Raw genomic sequence first — 24824 nt, forward strand, 5'->3', positions numbered from 1 at the left:
TATTCCTCTAATGGCTGAATTTCATTTTTGCAAGGACAAAACATAGTCTAATTCTGATCTCAGCACAGTAGTCGTTTATATTTCATTATATTTTAACACAACAGAGTTTATTTTGCTATACAGTGTTCTACTGTACACTGTTCTCCCCTTCGGAATCTCAGTCAGCAAATATTACCTAAAAAAAATCCAAGAGTTTTGACAAGACAAAAAATAGAGGAGACAGAAATGAGGAATGATAAAAAAAGAATGGACTATAGTGGAAGATCCAAAGTTAGGTATAGCAAAAAAGCCTTTTTGTCCTTGATGATCCAGTTTTCAAACTACCAATTTTCAAAAGCTTTGTCATTGGCATCCCAAAGAATTTCAGGAAAATTCTCTGTAGCTCTACATCCTTACTGCATTCAGCTTTCTCTGCTGACAGTTTGGGGTTTTTTTTGTGTCAGTGAGTGGAAAATATGCCAGTTCCTTATTTCAGCATCAGTTTATAAAACCTCAGAAGTTTTGTGCAGAGTTTTGAAGATGGGTGCACTCAGGTTTGGAACAACGACAACAAGAACCCACAGTTGTTTGTGTAAGGGTCACTGAAGAGAGACAGAACAGGACAGAGGTCATTTTGCAGACTCTGGCATGGCATCAGTGTCCTTAGTCCTATACTAATGTGATCCTCTGCTGGCTGTGGCTCTTGAGAATTCGTAGCTAAGGACCTCTTCTATTAAATCAAGAAATGTCCTTTCCTCACTGTGGGCTAAGAAAGAGACATTGGTTATTTAGGTTCCTTTAACTCCTTCAATCAGTCTTCTGTTCACAGTCTTTTGTAGCCTTTTAAGAGGAATTCCCTGCTAACATATGCTGAGTGAATTCCTCAATATGTGGAACAGTCTTGTTTGAGATGCTAAATTTTACTCTTACTTAGAACAACTGTTACATCTTTTCTTTAGAATGTAAATTCCTCCAGTCTGGAAATCTTGTAACTTTTCATGTGTTTAAAGGTGCAGTGTTTGTATCCTTTGGGCAGTATTCTCTGACACTGTTTACTTTAAAGCTATATTTTATAGTTAGTGAATAACTGTTACAACATTCACTAGCTCTAACTGCCAGAGTTGTTGTCTCTATGCCTTAGAACCATTTTTTTTTTTTTTTTTTTCACCAAAACCAAATCATATCTTCTTGGAGTTCATCCCAGAGTTTAATAGCCTCCTGTATTAATGAGCATTAGTTTAACAGAGCTGATGTTCCAAGTATAATTTTCTTTCAGGAAAATGAAATAGCTAATTAAATTTAGTCTATTTATATGGGAAACAAATGCAGTCTTTGTCTCTTTGAAAGATTTGTAGAGCTGCCTATATATGAACTCCTTTCTTGGTTTGCAATGGCCAGTAATCTGTCAGATACAACCAAGCATCTGGGCTGAACCCATGATTTGACAAAATAGTATGCCACAGACATGTTAAATCTCAACGTGTTAGTAAAACAAGAGATTTTTTTTTATTATTTTAAAAATCACTCATTGAGTATTTTCTCGTGTGCTGCTACAACATCGTTACCTGAGGTTATTGCTTGATCTAAATTCCAAAGAATATGGAAAAAAGAGGATTAGTCATAGAACAACAGACACAGTTCTTATGGCCAGCTCTCTGTAGTAAGTAGTCAGTATTTTGTTTGCTCTTTTCTTTTTCCTTTGTATTCACTTTGAAAGCTGCTTAAGCTTGTGGGAAGGTGATTAATTACTTCTACATTTCCCACTTGACTAACATCAAAAACCTGGATAATTCTGTGCTGTTGGGTAAGGCAAGAGTTTGAATGATTGTATACTGCTGAAAGGCAGTAATTAGTACCAAAACTTAAGAAATCCTTTACCAGAAGTCTGCATAATTCTGAGTTTGTTTTGACAAGAATAATAGTAGTCTGTCTTTAATTTTTAACTAGCCACTAGGTGGCAATTGCAGACAAGTGAAGATCTGCTCAGGAATGCACGTACACATTCAAACCAGGCTGCTATTGCTATGGTGACCTTATCCATTTTCATTTTTTCTCTTGTTATTGATCTACAGACCGTTGTGAAATTTTGTCTCATATAGATGTCATAGAAAATAGCTATTCATTCCTTTACAATAATAAACAAATTCTGCTATGGACAACAATTAAATAAGACAATTTCCGAAAATATAAATCATTAAGGTAATTTTTTGGCGTTCTTTTCTACTCTGTAATTTCTCATAAGTGAGTTGCCACCGACTTTGGAGATTCCATACAAATTAAATGAACGGAGGTTTTGAGTGCGTTCCGGACTCGAAGTTGCTTTGCATTGCAAGAATACCGCATTGGGCAGCGTGCAGTTTTCCTTGTTATTTCTCCAGCAGCTTTGGCCTTTAACAAAGGAGTGAGCACAGTATTGATGGATAGGAAGTAGCTCGCTGAACCTGTGCTTACGTTCCTTCTGAAACAGATTAACTGAATTATAAGAGCACAATTTATCAAGAGGTGTGGCCCTAGGCAGGGCAAGAAAAGACAACTGGAAAAGGAAATGCAGTGAGAAAATTTTGAAGAAGCAAATACATGTGTGTGTGTGTGGGAAAACCCACTACAAGAATGGAAAGTAAAAGTAATTAGAGATACAGAATATAAATCTTAAAGGAGTTGTCATCTACCCAGCTGTTATCATTGTAATGAAATCTACTCTTACAGACCAAAGTATTACTACTTCTGCTTTGAAAGTAATACGATGCTAGTCATCAAACAGATGCCAGGAATTTAAAAGCTTACTTTGTGTTTTATTGTGCAGAGCTGAGCTGTTGTTCAAAGAGAACAGTTGTGGCCTAATTATTTTTATAAACCTCCTGGATAAGAAGATACTAAGAGAGACTCCATAAACTTTTGGATTTATAGTGCTTCAGTTTTTGTTGGAGTGGTGCATTTAATGAGAAACTAGAAATTCACTGCTCTGAACATTTTTTCAAACAGGAGGGAAAATCAGTTTTTTTCTCAAGTATTAGGAAATAGGAAATAATTGAATTCCTGAAGCAACTGCTGTTAAAGTACTAAATCTGACAAGATCCCAGTCTCAATAAATATTCTTGCTTATAAGAAATGCAGCTGGTTTTTGTTATTTACTGGCATTGGTAGCCACAGTAAAACGATAATTAATTCCTCTGTTGTCTTTATTTTTGTCTAGTGTTTGGCACTCTGCCTCATTGTAACAGCAGGTGGATTAGTTGCTACATCTATGGATGTGCACAGTATAACTGTACCTGGTCTAACTGACAGCTGAGAGGAAAGGCTAACTGCCTCCTTGTGTCTGCTCAGTCTAACTCCTTGGCTGGTTTGTTTTTCTCTCCTGACACATCCATACTGTATACATTTGTGACTCTTATCTCAGTAGTAAGTTTTGTCTCTATTTTTGTTTTTCAATAAGTCCTTAGATCAGTGCAGAAATTAATCATAATCAAGCGTCCATAGGATTTTCAGCAGCCACCTCCGTGTATTCCCATTTATTTCAGTAACCTACTGTTGTTTTTTTCTGTTCCCCTCCCTGCAGTTTGTAGGTCTTCAGACAGACATATTCCATAGAAATGGAGTTCCATTTAGAAATGCAGATCTGAGCAGTTAATAGATCAATGAGCTATTTTTGAGTTAAAAAGAATATAACATGGCTATAGATGTTTTTGTATTCATATATAGGCATCTGTTTCTGTTGAGTTACAAGGGCTGAATGAGGTAATTTGCTCAAAAACTAGCAATTTATGCTCCTGAAAATGTATGTGGAGTGAAAGAGAGAGGTATGGCTCAGCTGTATCAACATAAATAGCTGAATGCAGAAGTTAACATAGGAAATATGATCAACACAGAATAAGAAATAATTAAAATTCACCACCAGCCTCTGTGGTTAGGTCAAGCCTAACTTCAAAGTTAATTTATCCAATATGTGTCTATATGCTGTAATGCTTTGAAAGAACCAAAAAAAAGGTACCGGTTTTTAACCTAGGAAGGAATCCGAATTACAAATGTAGATGTAGAACTTTGGATACCAGAAATGGAAAGTTCAACAACATTTCTCCAGATTCTTTATGTCCCCCTGGGTCACAGAGCAGCCATCTGATTTATCAGCCACTCCTCCCAGTTTTGGATTCTCTGCCATCTTGCTGAGAATTCACTCAGTGCTGTTATCTAGGTCATTAATCGAAGTGTTGAACAGTATTGGCCACTGGGACTCACTGCTAGCGCCTGGCTTGTAACTGGTTATTGTGCCACTCATGAAAACCCTTTGAACCTGGCAGTTCAGCCAGTTATCAGTCCACCTCGCTGTCCGCTTATCTAGCTTGTACTTCATCAACTTATCTATGAGGCTTTTATGAGAGATTGCTTTGAAACGCTTGCTAAAGTCAAGGTAAACAACATCTGCCGCTCTCCCTTCATCAACTGAGCTAGTCCTGTCATCTCAGAAGGCTATTGTTGGTTAAGCATGATTTCCCCTTTGTAAATCCATGCTGACTACCCAGGTTATCTTGACTTCAATATGTTTGCAAATGTTTCCCAGGAATTGAAGAGAGGCTGACTGGCCTGTAGTTTCTGCATCCTCCTCTTGCCCTCCTGGAGGACAGGAGCAACATTTGCTTTCATCCGGCACTCAGAAACCTCCCCTGATCGTCCCAGCCTTTCAAATATAATTGAAACTGGGACATTGGCTTCATCTGTTCTGTGCATTGGAACCTCTGGTAATGATCTTTGGATTATGGTTGGTTTTTTATATCAAAATTATTTTCAACTGAACTAATGCAGTAATTTCAAACTCCTAGTGTGATTTTTCTCTGTAGTTCCTTTATTTTTTTTGCATTTATGGTTACTGTTTCTTTAGCAGGTCCACTTAAAGCTAACTGACTTTTTTTCCTGACCAAAGCCAGGGTTTTCTTGTTAATCATCCACTAGACTAGCTTTATCTTTTTTTTCCCTCTCACTCAGAAACAATGAAGAGAAGTATTAATAGTTAACTTTCACAACCAGCTTTTCCATCACTCTGTTTCAAGTATATTCATTCTTATTTGTTGGAGCATAATTGTTCAGAGAGCCATTTCGTTTCTCTATAAGTTCTAACAAGATGTGGGTGACCTTTTCTAACAATAAGTAATGGCATTCACATTGCAGATTGGATCTGTGAAGGTTTTGCAGAAATACATGTGAAAGAAATACATAAAACCAGAAATACGGGCTGTATTATGTAGTCTAAGGTGTTAATGGTAATTACTAAAGCCGTGTCAATCTTCCAGTTTTGATACAAAGAACTGTCTTGTCATTTTCAACTTGAGTGCAGGAAAGCTTTCCACTTGGAAAACTCTTCAGAGATTTTGTCCTTATTACATCCTTTTAAGTATCTAAAGTAAAGTTATCTCATCAAATTTGATAATCAAATTCTTAGAAACTATCATCTTTAGGGGAACCTTAGGTCAAGTTGTTGTAAATGTGTCATATACAGATAGATTGAACAACCTGCTGGAGGTTTCTGTCTTTGTCTTCTGACTCTATAGGGGTTCTAGACACATAGTTCAGACCAATGACCAGCCTAAAGTTGTCTAAATTTAGATGAGAGGAGTCTATGAAGCTATTCCAATAGCTTAAAGATGAGCACCACCACTTTTCATTTTTCTTGAGTTACTTATTTTCTGAAGATTTATTCAATTTATGAGTTGTTAACTAATTTACAAGTGAAAGTACATTTTACACTTGCAATTCCATACTAGCATTATTAGTAACACTTCTAAAATTGCATTAAAAGCAGACTTCCCGCATATGCTGTCAGTGAAAACAAGATGGCAATCTAGTGATTTATTTTTACCATCACAGATAGATTTTGAAATAAACTATTATTTGTTTGAGTTCATTTAGGATTTTGAAGCTAATGAGTTAAGAAACAGTAATTATTGAGAATAACTATAAACAGCTCTTTAATCTGTGCTGGAGGTCATCTTATAAGTTCATGTCAATACCAGTATCAATCTTAATGAAAATTCTGTGCAACAATCTCTACCACTAAAATGATTCAAGTCGGGGTAAAATTTTGTTTTTTTAAATGTGTAAAATTTAGCTCCCACACTCATGTTCAGATGCATAATAAAGGACTTGGTTTCCTAAACTTCTAAGGATCCACTGGCTTCCATGGCCACTTAAGTTGCATATTATTCATGTGAGCAAGCACTGATCCTTCCCAGCTCATTATTAATAGAAATCAATGATCATCATTAGAGATGTTAGTTTTGTGCCCAGGTTAAATTGCTGCTTACCTCAGAATAAGGCTAATAGCATTGCCACAACTGTATTTTGAAATGTTTCTAGAAATTTAAGAATAAAATATTAAAGATGACAACAGTTTCTTCTGGGTCAAACTTCATACGGATGGATTGACAGCAGTGTTTCTAGTTTACCGGTGCTGTGAGAATGTTGTGTATATTATGGAGTAGTTTCCTGGTGCTGTGGCAGATGTTCATCTTTAATTGTAGGTTTTTAAGGGTGATACTAATACTAGAAATGATTCTGTTCTGTTTTGGGGATTTTGCTTTTACTTCCGCTTTAAATGTCAATAGCTTTTGCTTTTGATAACATCCCTCTTAAGTTTAAAATAACAAATTTGAGTTCAAATTTACATAGAATATTGTCATCCTGATTTAGAAATCACGTAGCACTATTCCTCTCTCCTGGATTCACGGTATTACATAATGTTAGTTTGTTCATCTAATTCCTGAACCACTTGCAAATTACTTGCCTGGAATTACAAAAATTCAGGTTGATACACATTATCTCATCATGTGTTACCTTTCTATGAATAATGAAATAAAATAACAGAAGGAAACTATTGTGTGTTACTTTTTGTGCTTTACTGGAGATGTAAGAACCCAGATAGTTGAAGAAAAACCTTCTGTTATACCTGGTCACGTGTGTTTCTTGATTTACTTACATCTCACTTCTAACCCTGGGAGATGACATCCTGTAGTAAACGAAGAGCTCCTGTTTTATTTTATCATGCATTTCAAAAAAGTGGGAATAGATACTAGAAGAATTTCTAGAGACTGAAGAAGACTGTTCCTTTAGCTTAAGGCAGAGTTTGTGTGTATTCTTTTCTTGACAGTAATTAACAATATCTAAAAATTACAGCTTAAAATACTAAAAAAATAGTTTTATTTGGTTTCTAAATATGTTCTATGGCGCATCCAGAGATCAGAGAAAGGCTGCCAGTGAGAAGTAGTTCTTACGAGCTTCCAGTTGTCAAGTAAAAGCAATATTCAAGAGTTTCTACTGTTACAGAAGTGAGAAGATTCCTTTAAAAGGCAAAGTGTTTAATCTTCTTATATGTGAAAAACTTGTCGGTATCAGCATCACTAATGTTCTTATGCTGCTTATTAACTGTTGATAAACATGTTTTGTAAGCTTTAACTTACTAAGCATTTTTATTCTTCTTATTTGTAGAACATTCAAGGTATCTCCAAACATCCAGTTACAGTTACAAAGAAACAGTATATAAGAGGTAATCTATGTTTTTATTAGCAATTTTATTTAATTATTTTACTAGGTTAAGTTATATTTTAAAGAGACAAACAGCTCCAGCTTTAAAGAATGGAATAGATTATTGATGCTTACTTACATATTACGACATCCTTTTCCTGGCTGTTGCTGCAAAACGTTTGCAGTTGCAGCACTGATCTGAAAGTTCAGGACTATTTAGATTTATTTTTTTTTTTTTTTGCTGGCCTGTCTCGGTGTTCCTTTTTCCAGATGAAATTAGGCATATTAATTCCAATAAATATCATAGGGATGGGATCAAACTTGCAATATAATATAATATAATATAGTCAGATGTGTTGGTCTTGATAACGGAAGTGGATTTAAGGTAGATGATTCAGGGACAATCAAAGTAAAGTCTAGAAAAACATGACCCAAGTGTTATAGAGAGAAAGCCACAATAACAGACTCAAGTATAAGAGAGATATACCAACATAAACTCTCCTTCTTGAACGCCTACAGCCATAGCTGGGAAATGCTGCTAATTTGTTGCACTTGGTTCTCCGATAAGGCCAGGCTTGCCTCTCTGCAGCTATTCACTCCCTGCCTTTGAAATAATACAGACCATAAAATAGGAGACTGTTGGAGACAGCTTAAAACTTTGATGACAGTTTTATTTTATCTACCTGATTAGTTTTTATGAGTATTTTAGACTTTGCTCTAAAAAATAAAAAGTGCGTGGGGTGTCTGTGTAAACCTGAGCTGCCAGGCATAACTGTAGCACACAGACCTTGGTGGAAACAGTGCAATCAATTCTGTTAACAGGTACTTCTCAAAAATGTATTTCTACGTTTTTCATTCCTGTATCGAAACACACTTCTTTTTTTCCATTTTTATGCTGATCAGATTAATTCTGCTGTATTTCAGACCATCGTCCCTTTCTACCCCAAGACAGGTGATATTTCCAGGATACACTGAGTTTCTAATACCTTATCACATTGCCATTCATGTGTTTTAGTTGTGTCTGGTGGCATTTACAGCCTCCTATGATTTGCATCACCGTATTTTTGGACTGGGGTTTGGAATTTAAATGTCTGTCTCCTGTCTAGGAAAAGAAGAGCAAATAGTAACTATTTCCCCAAGAACATTGTTTGTTTCAAAGAAAGGCTATACATTTTTAGCAGCAGGTAAGAGAGTATGTGTCATTATTCTCATACATATTAATGTTTGCAGTTCTGTCATCTTGTTTTCCGTTCTCCCTTGGATGACATTGTATTTTACAAGGTTGTCAGATCCCTTAGTATCAATTAATATCTTTATAGGATGTGTACTCCTTAGTGTGCTTTGGTAGTGGATGATATTCAAGCCTTGTCAGTAAAAACAAAGTGCTAGTAAGATTAATTGACGCCTGAAGATAATGAAGGAATCAGACACCTTGTGATCTGTAGCTTGAATATAACTTTGTCAGCATGAGCTTTTTCTGGGTTTTCTGAGCATGAAGAAATGACTGAATGGTCTAGGCTTGCATTTTAATTTGTGATAGTTGGGTTAAAATGCAATGATGTTTTTATTTTAGAGCGACAGATATATTTCACAGCTCTGTTTTCTAGACTTTTCCCATATTGAGTTAAGGATCCTTGCTGACTTATCATCTGAACCAGAACTTTTGAAACTCTTCCAAGAACCTGAAACCACCGATATCTTTTCCACATTGGCTTCTCAGTGGTAAGAATAAATGTTGCATTTTCTTGGTAGTAATAAGACAAAGTAGTAAGAATAACTTAAATTAATGTATTACTGCATTGTGATAACAAAAGGCGGTATTGTGCTACAGTATCTATTGTTAATGCTATTTTAACACTGAGCTCTGTCTTTCTGAGCCTTTTCTCCCCCTCTGTGGTAATTACTGTATGTCAAAACGTTGCAACCCAGTTGACCAGTATGTGCCTTGTGACTAAAGCCAGTGCAACGGTGTGTTGTGAACAGTGCATGCTGGTAACTTTCTTGCTCTGTTATTGTTCACCAACTCTTTTTAAAAATCCAGAGTAGCAGTTAAGTAGGTTATCCAACAGAAAAATTGCAGGACAGTTTTCTCAGTAAAACTACAAGCATTTGTGAAACATGCTTGGTTATCAAGTAGAAGTATTGGAAGCAAATTACGTATGTGCAAGAAACAGAGACTAGAATCCATGGAACTCCTTCGAACTCAGACGGTTTAGTGCTTCCATCTTCTTACGGACGATGTGATGCTTGAAAAAAGTGGTACTTCAGTAATTAAAAAAAAATATTTCTTATCTCCATTTGCAGAATGTTATTTACTGATCTCTTCAGCACGCAGATTAAAAGATTAACTATCTAAAAAGATGGATTATTCACTTAGCTGTTTGAAGGTATTTCTTATTACTGCTTGTGTCATGGTGATGCCTAGAAATCTTCCTTAAGACTTCACTTTTACTCAAAAGTGCATGAACATTCAGTAAGTGACAGGATAGATGTCAAGAAGCTTATAGTTTGAACAGATAGGTCAGAAAAAGATTCAATACTATAATAAGCAGACTGAACAGAATGATGTCATGTGAATGCCATGCAATTTTCATATTTACTCTTTGTTCTTCTTTCTCTTGTTTTAATCTCTTGACTCCATTTTTTGATGCAAGGTTGTTAGCTGAAAATGAAGGCAAAAATAGATATGGTGAGTTCACTAGTACTGATGTCGCTCAGTTCCTATCTACAGTTTCTGAATTTTTGGAAGCAGAGCCTTCCCAACCACAGTATTTCCTACTCACTGCAGTGTTTGCCAATGAACTCTGAAGTAGTACAAAGAAACAAAATGGAACTCAAATTATAATTATCCTGCTACCAACAACTGAATTGATGCTTGAGGCGTGTGTATTCTGGGAGAACGCAACTCAAGGTCACAAACATCCCAACAACAGCTATGGAAACATCACCTTTCTCTTTAGAATAACTTAGAAGCTTCTGTTGGTGTTATAATCAATTCTTAGCTCTAACATGATATCACTAGAACCTCGTGATGGAGTTAGATCCTTATTTTAGTTTGGCAATATATTGCATATATATGCATGAAGATGAGTCAAATTTTGTCTCAACTCTGGGCAAGGCTCCAGAAATACCATTCTATTCAGCAACTTCACAGCTCTTGGCAGCCGTCAACCTCTTATAGTTGCTACACAGTAACTTTAAATTTAATGAAATATTACAGGCAAATATTTTTATCAGACAGAAATGTCATGATGTGTCTACAAAATCATTACATAATGATTCTGCTGACTCTTCTTTAAGCTTCAGGGAAGTTAATGCTTGGAAGTAACTTTCAATAGTATCTAATATATGACATATTAATTACAGAAACATGAAGGGTACATGTAACCGCACATAACCTTCTATACCTGGCGAGATTCATTTGACCTGCTGTTGATGTCCCCTGTGTAGTAAGATCAATTGCACATTAAAAGCGTGGACTTCTCACTGTTGGGAACAAAGTTAGCCTAGGGTGGCCAGCTCATCTGAATTTGTTTTGACAATTTCTGTTCCTCCTATTGGGTCAGCTCTTTGTGAATTCACCTTGGGGTTTGGAGTTTTGTCCTTTATTTATTTATTTAGCACCAAAGAGAAGACATAAAATCACAAGCTTCGCAGATACTTTACCATTCCAGATACTTATTAATCTCTTATAGTCCGCTATTGTTTACCTTTAGGGCAAACAATTACTTCATTGACTTCGTTGTAGTTGACTCCACCCCACTGATATTAAAATTAGTTATGAGAAGGAAGAGCATAATAAGCAACAAACCTTTTATCTCCTCTTAGTCTCCTGATTTCCTCGGGCCTTAATTCTTTAAAATGGGTGTGAGGGATATACCAAGTGGCATACTAAATGTTTTATTCTGTTTGAAGAAACTGTACATTGTTGCTATTTGTAAATCGTTTCTAAGACATTTTGAAAAACTGGAAAACCTTGACAAAAAAGGTTTCCTCTCTAAGAGGTCTCTAAAGAATGAATTAGTTTCTGAAGCTCCCTCTCAGAAGAAGAAATATTAAGTTAATGTCAGTGTCTGATAATATTCCAGCTTCCGAATGATTGTCAGTTTGTATCTTTCTTTTGTACACCTAAAAATACTTAGACTAGTGAATATTAAATCATAAATAGTAAAGAATATTTTCCTGGACAAAAATCAGAGCCACATCCAAGTCCAGTTAAGTTTTGTACCAATATAATCAATTTTTTTTTTCCCCCCTAATCCTTATAGCTTCTCGGATGAGATGTAGCTCTATTCCTCAGCTGTCTTTCAGGCTAAAGCCTTCTATCTGAAATCCGACTTTGGAAAAAACTTTAAAGGCTTTTTATAGCATTTGGCAACAAACACGCATGGTGGGCAGTTTCTGCTAAAAGGTTAGCTGTATGAATTTCTGATTGAAGTAAGGTCTTTTGTGTATAAATGCTTTCCTTTCATAATTCAGTTATGCTCTACCACCACTCGGTCTATCTCTGGGACCTTAAAGATACGTCCCTTTTGGAAATCCATGTTGGATCCATGTTTCTATTAAATATAATTCATATGGAATCTTTACACTGGTCAACAGCGCAGAGTAGAGATGAGTCAACCCAAACTGTGTCTATGCATTATGGTGAAAGGCTGAATGGGGATACTAACTTTCACACATATGTAACACTACCCAGCTCAATAAACACAGCTGAGCAGCAACTCTCTCTGCGAGACTAGGCTGCAATCTTGTACTACTATGGCAAACTTGGAGACGGCTCATTTCAGAGGTAATACAGCCTCCACCAGTCTGGTATTCATAGAATCATAGAATCACCAGGTGGGAAGAGACCCACTGCATCATTGAGTCCAACCATTCCTGTCAAACACTAAGCCATGAGTCTCAGCACCTCATCCACCCGTCCCTTAAACACCTCCAGGGAAGGTGACTCAACCACCTCCCTGGGCAGCCTGTTCCAGTGCCCAATGACCCTTTCTGTGAAAAATTTTTTCCTAATGTTCAGCCTAAACCTCCCCTGGGAGAGCTTGAGGCCATTCCCTCTTGTCCTGTCCCCTGTCACTTGGGAGAAGAGGCCAGCACCCTCCTCTCCACAACCTCCTTTCAGGTAGTTGTAGAGAGCAATGAGGTCTCCCCTCAGCCTCCTCTTCTCCAGGCTAAACAACTCCAGCTCTCTCAGCCATTCCTCATAAGGCCAGTTCTCCAGCCCCTTCTCCTCAGCTATGTGCTGTAGATGCTGTAGATACTGCTTGCTCTAGACAGTGGCTTAAGTATTGTGTTCTGTTTCGCAGAACTGTCTTGAAATTGCTGTTCAGACAAAACTCAGAATTAATAAAACTTATTGAATTAATGGAATAAAATAAAAATGGTGCCTGTTGGCCACTTTACAATAGATTTACTTCTATTGGTTGTATTTGTTAGGGAAAATCCAAGCTTGTACATCCAACGTATTTTCTTGTCATCTAACATAGTTATTCCAGCTAACACTAAGATGATATATAAGCAGATTTTAATGTTCACTTTTATATACTTAGTACTATTCCTGCTCTTATCTTATACTGTCTGCAGCACATCATATGTTATAACCAGTGTCATCCTACAGCGAGTACTGTGTTATGGCCTACAAAGAGTAAGCCTTAAATGACACATCAACACCTGCTATTCCAAGAACACCAAGAGTGCATTACACCAATGACCTGCTTGCTACTGAACACAGTAAAGTTTCAAGGCTTGCCTAAACTTTTGAAAATTTGTGATGTAACTGATTCCAGCTACCTGGAAGATCATTTTATGTTATATTGTCTTGATGTCCTGTGACAATTATAGTCCTTTGAAAGCCAAATCATCCTCCTAGTGATGAAGGTGATGACAGCTGTCTTGGCAGCTGCCTGACCAGCCAAGAAATCTTACTGCTGTAAGACATCCCAATGGCAAGAAATCTCAGAATGAAATTGCTGCCGCCTCTTCAAACTAGCTTTTACACAACAAATGCCAAATAAGTAGTTGTATTCAAAATGCTGTCGATGGGCATATCTTAAAATCACTTTCAAAGACAGAGGCTGAAAAATAAGTCTACAGCCTTTTAGGTAACCTGCAATTGTTTTCTTAATTAGAGGTGCAGTGACTACCAATCTCTTTCAAGCTATTAATTAGTTGCCCTTCTCAGGAGGCTGTTATTCTTCTGTCATAGTATATACTCATATTGACCATATTAAGTTAAAATCCAGGAAAAATACCTTGACTTAGCTATTTGCTTAAGCACAGCTTGAATATGAGATTTCATTCTGCCTGACTGATGCCTATTTTCCTGCCTCAGTGCTTTTTTGAATCGGGATAGTACTGCTTCAGAGTTCCTATAACTCAAGCATTAAGCTATACTTAAAGCATTTAGATAAATCCTTTCCCTTGTTTCTTTAGAGTCTGCCTTAGAGAACTGGAAATCCCAGGTAGTGGTGAGTTCAGCTGCATCCCAGCAGAACATAGTGGTTTGCTTCATTGAGGGTACTGAGGGCAGCCCAGCCATACAAATGCAACTACATTGTTCATGGCTCTGGAACTAGCTTATTCATTCTAAACTTGAAGATGTTGTCACAGTGTTCCGGTGTTTAATACAGGCATCTCTGACATTTGCAAATTGTATTTGCTTCCTATATTTTGGGCTCCTGAGCCTGAAATAGAACATAAACCCCAATGTTGGGTTGCCAAGCTTTGTGCACAGTCCCAAAGTATGCATCACTAAGGGTGAGAAAGGCTTTATGCTGGCTGCAGAGCTGTCATTAAGATAAGTTAATGAGAAATTCTAATAACAGAAGTTTGCATTTTAACTCCTCTTAGATAGCTGGAACACAATGACAAGGACGGCCAGTAGTACAAATTCCATACCTGAAGAAACTGCTAGATAGGTAGTGTTCTTTGAAAGAAATGATCAGGATTCGCTCTTTCCAAGTAGCTTTGGTGCCCAGCTCTTATATAAGACATAGGTGCAGAGAGACCTCAGTTCAGCTTTTTGAATCTTGGAGCATTCAACTCTACATTTCTCTCCCTCCAGGAAAATTCAAAGCATGGTTAAACTTTGTGTGCTGCAGCTGAGATTCAGTTCAGCAAATATTGTAAAGTTGAAATAATTGGATTTGTTTATTTAAGAGAAGATATGATTTATGAAAAAACTGATAAAAGTCTTCAAATATATATATATGAGGTGATTTCAGACAGTTGGGCAGAGTGAGTGAAACATAACAAATGGGCTTACACTGCTGTAAGAGATACTTCAGTTAAAGAAATCTTTTGAATACTAAAAGGAGATAATTGTGGAGGTGGGCTGCCTGTGAAGGCCGTGGAATTTTCGTCACTGGAAGGAATGAGACAATCAGACTAATATTTCTGAGGATAGCTGAGGTGACTTCTCAGTCTCTCCCACAACTGTATTTCTATGGCACTGATTTTTCTTGCAGATTGCTTAGAGCACTTGGTTGGGAAAGGAATTTCTTTATTTCAGTCCCTTTTGGGGGATTTTATTTTTTACTTAGTGACCGTTACATACTTTTTGTTAGTAGCAGATACAGGGACAGAAGTCAAAGATATGACTGTCATGCAAGTACTCTAAACATAATAGTGAGTACTTTCATGTTTTCTTTCCTTCTGAACTCATGAATTATGCTTTTTGTTGTTGTTTTGGAGTGGCCTGGAGGATGCCAAACATAGCTTGTGGCCTTGCAATTAGAGCGTGCTTTAATTGTATATCCCTGGGAGGCAGAGTTTGGATGTGAATCTCATCAAGTGAAGAGACAACTGAGTTGTTGTCCCTCATTAGCCAGGCAACTGTTCTAGGGTGGTACATCCCCTACCTTACACTAAGAAAAAGCCAACGAATCCAAATCTGATCACCAGAAGTTACCAGTATGAATAATGACATAATCAGATTACATTTCCTAGACTGGGTCCTACAGGAATCACAGAGCATGTCCAGTGGGCTCAGAGTGGGTCTATGATGATCATGGGCACAATGCAGAATTTTGGGAGCCTATTGAACTCTCAGGAGGAAAAAATTCCCTGAAGTAGTCAGAGAATTCAAGGACATGCAGGATGAAGAGACCACTCAGTGGAATGAAAAGGGTTGGTTCACAGTTTTGGGTATAGGCATCCAAATTGATTTCTTGAATTTTGTCTAGGACTCACAATCCTTATGGAATTGCCAGTATAGGTTTGTGAGAGATAGACTTCTGAGACACTGTGATAGACAGCTGGCCACGAAAATACAATTACTGCTCTGAGGTGGCCATCGTCCCAGTGGCCAAGTCACTTTAAACTAAGTGGATAGGTTGAGCTTCAGACATCCGCTTTATGTTTTAGTCTGTAGGAAAACACTACTGGGTTATCTGGGGAGTGATTCCTAAGACACGCATTGGACAGCACCAAGAAGATATTGCAGGTATGTTTGCAGCTTTTGTAGTCTGTAACTTTTCAGTTTGCAAATCATAATATATGAATTGGAGAACATGCAAGAGATTTGCCCATATGTGATCAGTTTTCCTTATATACTGCAGCTAAAGAATAAGAGAGGTGGGAAATTTTAATAATATATATTAAAAATACTAATGTGTATGTATCCACATTTATGTATGCTATACTGTTCAATGTACAGATTTATTGTGTGTTAAAAGATAATTACATGAATAATTTGATAACTGCCACCATTCTAGGATGAAAATAAGCATTCCCTTTAAACTATTAATTTCTACCTCTAAACTATAATTTAAACTGTACACATCAATTGCTGATGGTGACAAGTAACAAGGTAATTAGTGGATACTCTTCAAGGGTGATATTTACTCTGATTATACCAATGAAAAGATGATTTGTGACAGCTGTGTACAGTGTTTACACTCAAGACCATGCTTGAAAGAAGGCTTGAGAATTTGATAGTAGTTTAGTTGCTCCTGTTTCACTTTGAGATCTGAGTTTTGTAAAATCCAAACCACAAAATATTCCACTTTCCTCATCTGTTATCTGCTTCCTCATATCGATGCTATTAGTGCTTTTTTGTGTGTGATGATGGAGAACAACATGAATACATGTCCTCCTTCCAGGCGTTGAATTTACTTTCTAGTAAGTACTGAACATAATAATTGTTCACCTGAGTCTATGTGGCTTTCAGAGAGTTCCAAAAAAATGGCTGCAGAATAAGAGGAAATGTCTCATTATTTATTTGTAGCAATGGCACCTAATGTCTTAAATGAGAATATGTGTTACTATCATGGACTCCAGGGGATTTATAAATTCTTTAGCACTAATAATTTTGAAACACATCCCTTTCCATTTTTGTAGTGTGGCTTGATTGGCTCACACTTTAAGACATAGAAGAATCTGTCTTACGTGGTCCTCATCAGAATCAGAGGAACCTGAACACTTGGCTTCCCATAATCTTGCGAACTGCAGGCTGTTTATAAAATATGCTGAACATAAAAGTCCATCTTTCCTCTGCTGGTGTGTATGGGATCATGGTAACATCCAGGGAGGTTATTCTCCCTCTGTACTCGGCACTGGTGAGACCGCTCCTCGAATCCTGTGTTCAGTTCTGGGCCCCTCACCACAAGAAGGATGTTGAGGCTCTGGAACGAGTCCAGAGAAGAGCAACAAAGCTGGTGAAGGGGCTGGAGAACAGGCCTTATGAGAAACGGCTGAGAGAGCTGGGGTTGTTTAGCCTGGAGAAGAGGAGGCTGAGGGGAGACCTCATTGCTCTCTGTAACTACCTGAAAGGAGGTTGTGGAGAGGAGGGTGCTGGCCTCTTCTCCCAAGTGACAGGGGACAGGACAAGAGGGAATGGCCTCAAGCTCTCCCAGGGGAGGTTTAGGCTGGACATTAGGAAAAAATTTTTCCCAGAAAGGGTCATTGGGCACTGGAACAGGCTGCCCAGGGAGGTGGTTGATTCACCTTCCCTGGAGGTGTTTAAGGCACGGGTGGACGAGGTGCTGAGGGGCATGGTTTACTGTTTGATAGGAATGGTTGGACTCGATGATCCGGTGGGTCTTTTCCAACCTGGTGATTCTATGATTCTATGATCTGTTATGAATGGTTTTGGTAAGAGGCAGACATGCTAATTCTGGAAATTACTTCAGGAAAATCCTGGAGAGAAATAAAACACAGAACTACTTGGTATCATGTTTTGGAAGGACAAAAGTATTCTTTTTAAAAAGAAAGATAAGTTCAGATTTGAAGAAAAAGACCACAGTGCAGAAAGGTTTGTTTTATTCTTTGCAGACTCTCTTCCTCCAGGAAGTGGGGAAATTTTATTTCCTTACCACCTGCCAAGCAGGGACCTCAAGGAGCTGATTAAATTTAGTAACAGCAAGGTGAGGCAAACTGTTGCACACTGGTGGTTGGTCCAGAAGGAACTATGGTGAAATAGGAACTCTTGTTTTTCCAGCCACTCGGCAATTCAGGATACTTACTGACAGTAGGTGTATCTATTGGTGTCCTGCTGAGATCTGAAGAACACAGGAAATAAGCAGAAGTATTTTGGATGTTCCTGAAAAAAATCAAAATAAATCCTCATGGGCTGAATTATACAAAAAGGTAGTGTCCTGGGTCTGTCTGGAAAAGATAAGGTCAAGTATGCACGAATGCTTGGTGGTAGGCTGACAAAATATATATACACTTGCCCACACCTGGTGTTTTTTTTTCAAATACATTCTTTGTGCCAAATAGATTAAAGATTCATCCTCAGCAAAACACTGTCTTTTTTTAGGTCACTTCATAGAAACGTACAGCATAGCAGACATCAAATTCAGTTAAGCTGCCTACTCCTTTAAACCATTGTTATTTACAAATGCAAACATTGGATTGAGGTGAAACTGAAAAAATAGTCCTAACACTAAGACTTAAGTTCAGGGTTAATGTTGAATAGCAAGAACAAAGGCCAGTAAATCAGAAGTGAGATAAACAGATTTTTGAGAAGCGAAAACCACATCTGTAGATAAATGGTATTTAAACAGATATGATTATTTGTGCTTCTATATTAATTTTATGAAAATGTTATCAGCAAGCTCTTAAGAGTTGTTATTAATCACAAGATGTCACCTGGTGTTAGGTGATTAAGGAATAATCAAATAAGCTTATCCAGATGGACTTGCATCAAGGAGATAGGAAAAGCTGTAGCTCCCCTCTGGTCCCTGTTAGCAGACACAAGGTTACAAGATGCACCTGCAGGGTAACAGATCTCCCTTTCCTCCATGTAGAGATCTCTCAGGTTTGTTCATTGTCTAAACAATGAGATGTTCCAGTTTTAGGACTCCTAGGGCTCCATCGTTGTCTAAGGATTATTTTAGGTAGTCCAAACTATTTCGTACATTAGAAGACATACTCTCTTGAATTCCATTCTCTGCTTTTTATAAGCTTCATGTCAAGTCTAAAATGAATTTAGGATAATTCATTTCACTTCATTCAAGGGAGTGAAATCTTTGGGTCTTGAAGCTGCAATGAAGAAGACACATTGCATGTCATGCAGCATATCAGACCATGAAACTATGCTTTGCAGTGTTTAGACAAATTCCTAGTGTAGCTGCTCTTTACTCTAGAGTACTTAGGGTTACTTCTTGAATCCTGCCTTTGAAGAGAGTGGAAGAAAGTTTTCTTGTGTATTATAGGGCTGTCTCCTTAAACAGTGTGACCAAATATCCCTGCTGGAGTATCCATTTAGAAACGTGGCGTGACCTTTCAGCAAAGCTTGGCCATGTAACTCAGGGGTTATTGATTGACTGTACATCTGGAGGTCCTAAACTCAGTACTACCTGCTAAGGAGCCTCTCTGATGGTTAACATAACATTTCTTTCATTAGCATTGCATTACTCACTTTTGTTATAATTTTTAATTAGTTTCAAGGCTTCTGCTTGTTTTTCTTTAGTTAAAATACATTCTGAGGAAAGAATTGGTGCAGTATTTTTAACTGAATAATTATTAGTACTTATCTATTGTATCATTGTTTATTTATCCTTTCCAATGTTGATTAATATCCAAACTGTCTCTCACTTTGTATCTTTTTTTATTCAAGAGTATTACTGATCAAATAGAGGAATCAAGAATCTCTTTTGTATATGTAGTTCTGAAAGAGACACAAATTCAGTTGGAATGGGAAGGAGTGCTCTTCTGAATCAAATCACGTTCAGGGGCAGGTGTGTTGTGGCAGAAGGGCTAATTGTGGAGATAATACTTAGTATTGCCTGGTGTTTAATAACAACTTATTTGCTGAAGTAGCTATGAGCAAGGCTGTACTACCTGCAGCTCTTGCAGCTGTATCTTTGCAGATTTTCTTAGGATTGTTCTTGAGACAGTTTTAAAACCCATGATGTACTATAGCACGAACTTGAATTCCTGTGCGAATAGATGCAGTCTCTTGAGGTAGGAAAAGATGCTGATGTAATATAATGGAGAAGCATCCAGAAGAGAAGCTCTAGAAAAAAGTAAGGCAGAATCTCATACTTTGCTGGGCAGTGCCTTATGCTTGGTTAGATAATGCCTGGTCTCACACAGGAGTATCCATCTGGAGGGACCTTTTTGTTCATAAAATTGGTGCATGTGACAAATGCATAAAATCCCTGTCGTAGACTGGTGAGGTCTCAACACAGACCTTGTTTTAGCCTAGGTAATGCTATTGGAAAGCTGTGGAATTCCCTATTCCTCTTCTGGCTCAAAGTCTCCTTTTACTTTCTACCTTATACTTATTCTTACAGTTTACATACCCAAATTATTCTTGTCAGCATGGCCCATTGGCTTTATTAGCTCTCCTTGGTCGCCAGTGTTTGCTTTATATAAATACTTCAGGGAGGCAATCAACAGTTCTCAACCCCCATTCTTCAGCAGACAAGATTTCTTAGGGTATTTGTCATCAAAATCTCCTGTTGAACAGTATTAGGAGCAGTTAGTTATGACTACATGGAGTTTCGTGTATATTAATCTATGTTCCTTCTGGCAAGGAAAATGAACCTCTGTGGCACTGACTCTTTCACTGGACTGGTTTAGCTACCAGAGCTTTGAAATCTCTTCACTACAGCACTGTCTCTGCTATACTTGTGTCATGGTCCAGAAACGTGACTTAATTTTGGAATAACCATGAAAAATGGCTGGCAGAATCATGAATGAAACAAAAGAGGTCATGACTTGAGAGATTACCTTTATTCTAAGAAATTTAGTGCTGGGGAATTGCCCTGATTGCTGGCATTTAGTATCTGGCTTGGTAAATCAGTCCTTATTGTAGTCATGGTCCAGAAGGACCAAACAATTCCTGGACACAATTGCTGAATTAGCACGGGCTGGGAATTGTTTCCACCAGGCTGCTGGGTGCAGCACCATGTTTGCATGGTAAGAGTTTTAAAGTATGGATGTGTGATGGTGTTTTCCAGTTGGCTCCAGTGAGGCAGAATATTTATGGGAGGTTTAATTTCTTAGTATTGACATAGTCAGTTACATGGTTGATTTTTTTTTTTTTTTTAATCTATTCTGCATTCGAGATAGCTTATCACCACCAAGTTAAAGTTTCTTGAACCAAATTATGTTAACTACCCCAGATAAAATCTCACCAGCACGTTGTACAGCAGGGCTAATCTGGTCATGTCATTGGAAATAGCTCACTTGACACATCCTGAAATTGCATTTGTCTTTCCGCAGTCAAACCGTACTGTTTCCTTGTCATTCCACATTCAATTGTTACATCTTTTCCTGTTTCTAATTCCCCATCCCCTGTTTTTGCACAAAGATTCTATACTTCAATAATTTTTATTTGCAAATAAAATAGCTTTGCATAAAAGCAATAGTCTTTATTATTCTTTAGACTCTTTGAAAGAGCCATGGAGCATGTAGGGGTAGGTTCACAATTACTACAGTCTGGAGAGGGGAAATTTTGTTCCTTCCTGCTCTGTTGGTCTGTTGGAGAAGTTTGTTGTGAAGTAGCTTGGAAGGCAAGCTCCAGGATCTGTTTATTGTATTTCTGTTTCTCTGTTCTGATATTATATTTATGTGAGATTAGGCAGTCTCTTGTATCTACTTGGAAACATTGTGAAATCAGCTGTAATTGTGTCCTCAGTTTGTGCCTATGGTTTTGGCCTACGAGTATTTATCCTGCTATGTCGTTAATGGCAAAGTTCATTACTTCTACCTAAATTTCTGTAAAGCTAACATATTAAATCATTGTTCTGAAGTGCCATCATTATTTAGAGCAAGTTTGTTTGCATTAGACAAAAAGCACTAATTCTGCATTAAGATTTTCATCTCTCTCTGAATAAACATCACTTGTGAAATGTCTGTTAAAATATGATTGTAGTATCTGTTACAGTTTTTCATAATAAAATAATTACCTCAAAAGATTCTGACAGGAAACAGTTGAAAATCATTGTATTTGCAAATATAATGTGTGTGATAGCTCTAATAATTTTTGTTTTGCCTTTGGAATACCTTTGTTAGGTAGTTCTTCCTTCACAAGTGAGGGCATGAATATACATATGTATATATGTTTGAAATTTTCTGTTGAGATATGGGAGACAGATCTAGGGTTTGGCTTGCGGTGTTTAATTATTGCAGTGTTTTTTCAAAAAGGCTTCATGCAGAGGTTTAATTAGCTGTTGCTTTCTCCAGCTATTCCCTTCTACTCCCTTGTCCCATCCCTCCTACTGTAAATGCCGAAATTTAGTAAAGGGGAGGGTGTTCAGTTTGCTTTCTCAGAGTCAGAGTTTCGAAAGCTCTGAGTTCAGTGCCTCATGGGTGTTGGTGTGGAATATTTTAACAGTTTTACTTTTGTAGCAAAGCAATTTTTATCTGTTTTGAAAGCTCACTTGCTATAGTTGATACTAATGAATTTTAGCACTTGGCTTGCTTTGCCCTCTGACAGACTGTCTGTATGGCAGCTTATGGAAATTTCACCTCGTAGTTTACAGTCCCTGGGAGAAGTGCAGCTGTGACATTTGTTTAGACTAGCAGATAATAAGGCAGAAGGAATAAAGTCTTCAGGAAGCATAATGGCTTTTGTTTTTAGAAGAGCTAAACAATGTCTTTAAATAGACTTGTTAACTACAAGTTTAACCAGACAGCTTAATTTCATGTCACATTGGAAGCTTATTATTATTGCACATTAAATGCTTTCTTGGCAGTCTAGAATAAATGAAAAATAAAGTTTTTGAATTTTCACCACCACAACTAACACACAAACTAGGGAAAACGCCAGCTCTGAGGGTGCTGGACAGTCTTCAGTTGTTTCATGATTTCTAATGACATTTTGCTATGCTCATTTCAAGCAGAAGCTTTCTTGTGTATGAAGAGCTATCTCCAAATAGAGTGACTTTGATAAAATGCTACATTTTATGAACACACTCCACAGCTTAATAAAATGCTTCCGTTTATTTCATTGAACTCAATTAACTTTAACTTTAGTGTCAAGCTCAATCTTGATGAAATCAAGAATGCAAAGACAATTCATTCCTCACTTTTACTTTTGCCTTTAATTCAGTGTGATCATAGACGTACTAGAAATGTAAGAGCTGCAAGAGCTGTTTTTAGGGGAGACTGAAAGAGATGGGGTAGGAAGTATCTCATCCCTCTCTGCAGAACCCATTTGTTCAAGACCCTCAGCATGACTGACTTCCTCTTTTGATTGCCCCACCAAGATATTTAAAAGTCTACTTCTTAATTTTTTTCTGATTTATATAGATGCAGTTTGATGTACTGTGACATCTCCCTTTTTCCCCTTCATGTTTTTCCTGAGAGAACTGTACATTGTGACAACATTACAGCTCCATGTTATGTTCTGTGTAATACTCGAGACGGCAGTTACATCAACTTTTGATTATATATCAAGGAATCTGTTTCACTTTTCTAATATTTGCTGAAGGCTGCTCTGACGGTCCATCTATTTCTTTATAAATTTAAAGGGCATATTATGGGTCCAATGTGGATAATAACTTCCTACTCTGCTACAGCTACTTGTATCATCTCCCAAAAGGTTTCTGTTCCTTCTTAACTATTTGAAGCCTCTTACAGGAAAGCTTGAAAAGCAAATGTGATAAGTGAAGAAAGGAGTCTAAGAAAATTCATTTGCATTTGATCCCTGACATTGTTTTGTAGAAATGGCCTCTGATGAATTTTGTCATCCCAATTCGTATAGACTCTTTAATCTGTTTGCCTTTATTTGTTCTTTCAGTGATGTTGTCTGCCACGGTTGTTGTTCACACTGGCACCTGAAGCTGGGAGTTAGTTACTTTTACTTCCTTTTATTCTGTGCTTATAGACCAAAGACCCTAAGATAAGAATGTCCTCTAGTTAATTAATTCCTTCAGCATTCACACGACTCAGAAATAAATATTACTTGTCGTGTACTTCTCTATGTAAAAGAGACTATGGATGTGAGAAGAAAGCATTTTTTTTGTTGTTCCTGCAGGAGTAAAGGAGGGAAAAGGTGAAGGTTGCAGGGTAGGATGTGCTCTTTCAGGCACATTGATGTCAGGGAGTTTCTGTTCTAATTAACAGATGTCCAGAACTGTCTTTTTAAAAAGAAATTTCAAAGTGATCTTTTTTGTTAAGAACGCTGAAAGCAAGTGCTATTCAATTTATCTCTTTAACATCAAGTATCTGGTACATCAGTACGCTGGTAAATATCTTAACAAAGCTAAGGGATTGCTTTACTCCCAAATGAATCCTTCAACGAATTGTTACTGATGATAGGCATAATTTATGACATGATTTTGTTGCAATCTCATGTAGCAACAGCAGACTTCTGGCCTACAGAGCAAATTGCAAAGATATGACTTTATTTTCCATAAAATACATGAAAGCTAGATATCATGGCTTTCAAAAGAAGGTGGAGGACTAATGAAATAAATCTTCATGCAATGGACTACAGAGGCTTCTCAGACAAAAATAAATATTTTATGATTAATCACTGGGGGACTTGTAAAATCCTAGAGTGCTTCTGGAGTCTTCAAAAAAAGGCTTTATATGGGTAATAAAGCTTTTCTTGGTGCTAAATAGCTATAAAACATATTAAAATGCAGTTTGGTAGGTTGGCATATAAAGAGGGAAAAGAGATACTATGATGAAATTGTTGCAGGGTTGGCTGCAGTACTGGGAAGATGTTACCAAGCTGACAACACTGTAGTGTTTCATTCAATGAAGTTGAGCACAACTTAGTTTTATAAAAATCTCTTATCTAAATAAAGCACAAATTAAAACTCCCTGAGTGGGAGATTGTGTCCTTATATTTACAAGGGAGAACCATGCCAGAGATTCTCTAACATGTGCAGTTCCCAGCTTTGCTGATGCCAAGGTAGGAATAAATA

General features: G+C 37.3%; 1 protein-coding gene across 1 annotated transcript in view; it reads left to right on the forward strand.

Annotated features, from left to right (window-relative positions):
* The window catches only part of POLN (DNA polymerase nu), a 99763-nt gene that overhangs the window by 30961 nt on the left and 43978 nt on the right, over positions 1 to 24824 (forward strand). Inside the window, exons 15-17 of the mRNA XM_069856466.1 lie at positions 7453 to 7510; positions 8595 to 8672; positions 9096 to 9210. Of these exons, the coding sequence (XP_069712567.1) occupies positions 7453 to 7510; positions 8595 to 8672; positions 9096 to 9210 (251 nt within the window). The remainder of the gene's footprint in view (positions 1 to 7452; positions 7511 to 8594; positions 8673 to 9095; positions 9211 to 24824) is intronic.

Source organism: Phaenicophaeus curvirostris, chromosome 4 (genome assembly GCF_032191515.1).
Source record: "Phaenicophaeus curvirostris isolate KB17595 chromosome 4, BPBGC_Pcur_1.0, whole genome shotgun sequence".
Lineage (NCBI taxonomy): Eukaryota > Metazoa > Chordata > Aves > Cuculiformes > Cuculidae > Phaenicophaeus > Phaenicophaeus curvirostris.